Source organism: Colobus angolensis, unplaced genomic scaffold, assembly GCF_000951035.1.
Source record: "Colobus angolensis palliatus isolate OR3802 unplaced genomic scaffold, Cang.pa_1.0 Scaffold96, whole genome shotgun sequence".
Lineage (NCBI taxonomy): Eukaryota > Metazoa > Chordata > Mammalia > Primates > Cercopithecidae > Colobus > Colobus angolensis.
In genome coordinates, this window is record NW_012123598.1 from 3,627,306 (window position 1) to 3,633,167 (window position 5,862).

The 5,862-nt window shown below is 52.7% G+C and overlaps 2 protein-coding genes across 3 annotated transcripts in view; one reads left to right on the forward strand and one right to left on the reverse strand.

Annotated features, from left to right (window-relative positions):
• Window positions 1-5,862, forward strand: part of LOC105504899 (leukocyte immunoglobulin-like receptor subfamily B member 3) — a 141,738-nt gene that overhangs the window by 127,018 nt on the left and 8,858 nt on the right. The gene's annotated exons all lie outside the window — the stretch shown is intronic.
• NDUFA3 (NADH dehydrogenase (ubiquinone) 1 alpha subcomplex, 3, 9kDa) lies at window positions 51-3,591 on the reverse strand. The gene is made up of 4 exons (XM_011932514.1): window positions 3,527-3,591; window positions 3,224-3,298; window positions 722-799; window positions 51-202 (listed from the first exon to the last, which is right to left on the reverse strand). The coding sequence occupies exons 1-4, from the start codon at window positions 3,534-3,536 to the stop codon at window positions 111-113; spliced, it is 255 nt and encodes an 84-aa protein (XP_011787904.1). The 5' UTR covers window positions 3,537-3,591; the 3' UTR covers window positions 51-110.

The window sequence follows — 5,862 nt, forward strand, 5'->3', positions numbered from 1 at the left end:
CACCGTCTACTTGTTCCCACCTCTGATCACACACATGGCCACGCTCTGGGGTTGGTTTTCACATTTTTATTGGGAGCCGTGGGAGGGGCCGCCTCTGTCAGTGAAGGTGCTCACAGTTTCTTCAGCCACTCCAGGCTGGGGCCCTGAGGGTCCTGGGGGTGGCTGGGCACGTCCGGCATGTTTCCATCATCACGGACGGGCACTGTGGGACAGGAGGCAGACCACTGAGACCAGCGCGTCTCCAGAGTCCTGGAGAGAAGAGCTGCTCTGTCGCTTTATGTTCAGAGAGGGAAGGGGGACCCCAGGGCTGAGAGGAGGGGAAGGGTCAGAGAATCAGTGATGCAGAAAGAGGTAGGAAATACAGAGACTGAGAGACACGGAAAACCAGAGAGAGAGAGAGCGTGCGAGAGCCTGCGCGAGAGCGAGCTAGGGTCAAAAGAGATGGGGAACCAGGACAGAAACCTGAAAAGATGGAGACCGAGAAAACAACACAGATGAGAACCCAGAGAGGGACAGAAATGTGGAAAGGTAATAGAAACTCGAAGCACAAACACAGAATAGTATACGAATTACATCTCAATTCTTAAAAGGAACAGGGGGAATCCAGGCACCATTGCTGAATCTCTGATGCCTGCTCAGGAAACACCTGCCCATAACTGCCCCTACCCCAGCACAGGGAGGCTGGACCCATCCCAGGGATCCCTGCCTGGCGCCTACTCACCTGGGTAGTTGTAGGGCGTGGCCTTGTTGATCATGATGGAGTACTTGAAGTAGGGGCTGAATGAGGGCATAATTATAGCTGTGGAGAGACACAGGGGTGAGCCCCAGGGGAAGGTGGCTCTGAGGAGAGGGGAAGAGAAGCTGAGCCTTGGCAAAGATAAACTGCAAAGCGGGGGGCAGGGGGAGGGCCTCCAGGAGGATCCTTGGTACCCTGGGATCCCTACTTATAGACAGGAGGGCTTAAAACTCTTTTCGGGGGTTAAGTGGAGGTAGGGGTGGGAGTCTAACACTCACAGATACATGGGGCCTAGAGGAGGAAGCACTGGGCTTGGTCGTGGAATGAGTACGTTTTGAGTGTAGGGGCCATCATGGAGCATCCTGTGGGTAGTGTCTTGGGACTATTCTGGAGAAATTAAGACTGTTACACATTTGGCCAGGCACAGTGGCTCACGCCTGTAATCCCAGCACTTTGGGAGGCAAAGGTGGGCAGATCACCTGAGGTCAGGAGTTCATGACCAGCCTGGACAACATGATGAATCCCCATCTCTACTAAAGATACAAAAATTAGCCGGGCATGGCGGCAGGAGCCTGTAATCTCAGCTCCTCAGCAGGCTGAGGCAGGAGAATCCATTGAGCCTGGGAGGCAGAGGTTGCAGTGAGCCCACATTGTGCCGCTGCACTCCAGCCTGGGCAACAGAGACTCTGTCGCAAAAAAAAAAAAAAAAAAAAAAAAACCTGTTACAAACTGGAGAAGAAAGGTTTGCACAAACAACAGTCACTGACAAGTCACAGTCCATCTAGGGTGGGAGCCAGGAGTCCTGGGGGATGGGGTACAGTGCATAAGAGGAATGTTCTAGGCCAGCACTGTCTGACAGATGGTAAGAGCCAGGTATATAATTTTATATCTTCTAGTAGCCACAGTAAAAATAAGATATAGATGAAACAAATTTTAAGAAACATACTTGGCTGGGTGAGGTGGCTCACGCCTGTAATCTCAGGATTTTAGGAGGCCGAGGCGGGTGGATCACCTGAGGTCAGGAGTTCAAGACCAGCCTGACCAATGTGATGAAACCCTGTCTTTACTACAAATACAAAAAAATTAGCCGGGTGTAGTGGCATGCGCCTGTAATCCCAGCTGCCCAGGAGGCTGAGACAGGAGAATCGCTTGAACCCGGGAGGCAGAGGTTGCAGTGAGTTGAGATCAGGCCACTGCACTCCAGCCTGGACGAAAGCAAAACTCCGTCTCAAAAAAACAAAAACAGACCAAAAACCACCATGGTATATCCAAACACCACTTCACCATGTAATCAGCAGAAGACGACTGGTGGTTTACACACACTTAGACTAGGTGTTTGAAATCCAGTGTGTCTTATACCACCTCAATTCCTACCAGCCTCGCTTCAAGTGCTCAGTGGCCAGGTGTGGCTGGTGGCTGCCAGATCCAACAAGTGTTCAGAACCTTACCTAGTGCCTGGCTGGTGGACCAACAGTACTGACAAGACCTGGAAACTCTTCAAAAATGCAAAATCCCATGCCCCACCCCAGACCTACAGAATCAGAACCCACAGTTTGGCCGGGCGCAGTGGCTCACTCTGGTAATCCCGGTACTTTGGGAAGGCGGATCACTTGCGGTCAGGAGTTCAAGACCAGCCTGAACAACATGGTGAAACTTCATCTCTACTAAAAACACAAAAATTAGCCAGGCGTGGTGGTACGTGCCATCCCTGTAATCCCAGGGGTGAGCAGTGGCTCACCCAGCACTTTGGGAGGCAGAGGAGGGTGGATCACGAGGTCAGGAGATCAAGACCATCCTGGCTAACACGGCAAAACCCTGTCTCTACTAAAAATACAAAAAAATTAGCCGGGCGTGGTGGTGGGCGCCTGTAGTCCCAGCTACCCGAGAGGGCGAGGCAGGGGAATCCCTTGAACCTGGGAGGCTGAGTTTGCAGTGAGCCGGGATCGCGTCACTGCACATCAGCCTGGGTGACAGTGAGACACCATCTCCAAAAAAAAAAAAAAAGGCCCCATCCCTGCAGGAACTGCGGTGCTAATTAAGGTGTGAGTAGCACAGTTCCAGGGCAGAGGGCTGAGGTTTTCAATCAGCAAGACGACACATTAGGCTCATAGAGGGATTTTCACAAGACACAGATTCCCCAGCCCCACCTCCAACCAAACCAACTCAATTCAGAATGTGGGAGAGGGGAGATGAAAGGGAGGAGGAGGATCTGGACTTTATTTTTGGTGCTCAGGTGTTGTTAATGCATAAGCAGGGTTGAGAACGTCTCATTTAGAGGGGTTAAGAGCGTATTGGGTAGGGGGAGAGGAATGCGGGGGGCGGTGGAGACGTTATAATGGGTATGGGGAGAGACAAGGGGATGTCGTGGGGGTGCAGACACACTGGAGGGGACCCGAGAGCGGCGACAGGGCTTTAGGAGTACAAGATGGAGGGATGTAGGGGGACGGGGGTGGACGATGCAAGTTTGCGCCTGAAGCACTCACGCACCGAGGCCCCCGATGACGAAGGACGCGACCAGCACTGGCTCCTTGTCCCAGGCATTCTTGAGGAAGGCGCCGAGTCCTGAAGGGGTGGCGAGGAGGGTCACCACCCCTGCAAGTGGCTGCCCCCGGTGACCTCTAACCCTCTCGTGCCACCCCTGCCCTGGAGGAGCCCCCTCGTGACTTCTGCGTCCCCCTCTAGCACGGACCCCATCGCCTCCACCACTGCCCTGCCGCACCTCAGTCCCAGGACCGCCCAGAGGTTCCCGGTGCCACCCGAGCCCCGCGCGCCACCGGCACCTGCACTTACTCGCAACCATCTTGGTCTCGGCGGCGACACCAGCGAGCACGCGGAGCACTCTGGGAGTTGTGGTCCCTCTGTGCAAGGTTCCGCTTTCGGAGTCTGCGCGTGCGCACTAGCGCAGAACAAAGATGGAGCCGCGGAGGTAAAGTAGTGCCAGGAGCAAGCGCAAGCCTGACTTTGCGGACCTGGGTGGAATCTCCTTAGTTTCTGCCTATAAGTCGCTCCGGGGTGACTAGTCCTCCTACTGAGACCACCCAAGGCGGAACAAAATAGTCCTCATTTTATAGTTTATGTATGAAAGCCCATTTTACAGATGAAGAAACTGAGCCCGGGAGAAGGTGAATGACTAACTTATCCTTCGATGTCTCAGCACAACATCAGCTCGTCCTGGAAGCGCTAGGTCTCATCCCAGATGGGTTAGGAGCTTTCTGCGGGCTCTCACAGTGCCCTGTTACCGCCATTATAGCTCAGATCACTTAAGAAACTGACCTGGTCTGGGTCTTTCAGTCGGACTGGTAGCAGCTGCTTGAGAGCAGTAACGGAGTCTCAGTTCCCTCTGCGCCTCTATACCAGGCTAATTTTTCTATTTTTAGTAAAGACGGGGTTTCTCCATGTTGGTCAGGCTGGTCTCCAACTTCCCGACCTCAGGTGATCCGCCTGCCTTGGCCTCCCAAAGTGCTGGGATTACAGGCGTAAGCCACCGCGCCGGGCCTATAGGTGCTAAGTTTAATCAATCAATCAATCAATCAATCACAGTATCACAGCAAGAGCCTGGCACATAATAGGTGCTAATTTTTATCTGTCAACCAATCTATCGATCAATTAATCACAGCAAGGGCCTGGCACATAATTGGTGTTAATTTTTATCAATCAATCAATCAATCACAGCAAGGGCCTGGCACTTAATAGGTGCTAATTTTTATCTATCTATCTATCTATCAATGAATCATAGCAAAGGCCTGGCACATAATAGATGCTAATTTTTATCTATCTGTCTGTCTATCACAGCAAGGGCCTGGCACATAAATTTTTTTTCTTTCTTTTTTTCTTTCTTTCAATCACAGCAAGGGTCTGGCACATAATAGGTTCTTTTTTAAAAAACAGATATCTGTCTGTCTGTCTGTATTTGAAGACATGGTCTCACTCTATCACCCAGGCTGGAGTGCGGTGGCACAATTTGTTTATTTTTTAGACAGGGTCTCGCCCAAGCTGCTCTTGAACTCTTGGGCTCAAGCGATCCTCCTGCCTCCGCCTCCCGACGAGTATTTGTTTCTATAGTTAAATTAATAAACACCACAGGTTCTGACTGACCCCCCGCTAACCTTTTACACAGCACCACAGAGCTATGACACAGTCACCCACAGGCCCCCACCTCGATCCTCTCTTGCCTAAACGACGATCTGGGTCTGGCTTTCCGATGTTTCCTCATTTCCTGGGAGGGGAGAGGATGCAACCAAGCCCTGACTCCAGCTGCAGCGGTTATCTGCCCACCATGGCCCTGGTGCTGATCCTCCAGCTGCTGACCCTCTGTGAGCTGCCCCTTCCTTCTCCCTGGGTTCCTGGATGGGGTGGGGGGCAGAAAGAGAGAGAGAATGGAGACCCAGACACCCTGCAGGGGGACCAGGCAGCACTAGCTGGAGCTTTGGGATTCTAGGTTCAAATAAAGAACAGGACTGGGGCCCAGACCTCTGGGTCCTAAAGCAAGGGAACACAGATTCCTGAAAGAGGAAGGAGGTGGTGACAGGTATCTCTGGATCTTGAGGCAGGAAGAGGATAGGGGACAGGGAGGACTCCTAGATTCTCATATGGGAGGGGGATGGAAGCCAGGACTCCTGATTCCCTGGGAAAAGGGGGCTGGGAACAGGGCTCTTAGCTCCTGAGAGAAGAGGGAAATGGGGACCCAGATTCCTGAACCCAGGAGAGGAGAAGCTCTCCGATTACTGTCGCCTGGAAAGGTGGAGTTCAAGGGCCTGAACTCTTGGGTGCCCAGGGCAGAGGGGTCTGCGTTCAGACTTCTTCAGTAGGTGGGCAATGGAAGTCCGAATGTCTGTCTACTGAGACAGGAGGAGGGAGGGTAATATTCTCATTTCCCAGAGGATACAGGAGCTGGGGACTCAGATTCTGGGGCTACCAGTGAGATGGGGCTGGCCACAAAGGGCTTTGAAAGGAACTCCGCTGTCGGGCACAGTGGCTCACGCCTGTAATCCCAGCACTTTGGGAGGCTGAGGCGGGTGGATCACCTGAGGACAGGAGTTCAAGACCAGCCTGACCAACATGGCGAAACCCTGTCTCTACTAAAAATACAAAAATTAGCCTGGTGTGGTGGCGGGCACCTGTAGTCC

Excerpts from the sequence above, each read along its gene's own strand:
- NDUFA3 (XM_011932514.1), bottom strand. Across the intron at positions 800-3,223 it reads CTTCGTCATCGGGGGCCTCG|CTATAATTATGCCCTCATTC; the intron begins GTGCGTGAGTGC and ends GTCTCTCCACAG. Across the intron at positions 203-721 it reads CACGCCCTACAACTACCCAG|TGCCCGTCCGTGATGATGGA; the intron begins GTGAGTAGGCGC and ends CCTGTCCCACAG.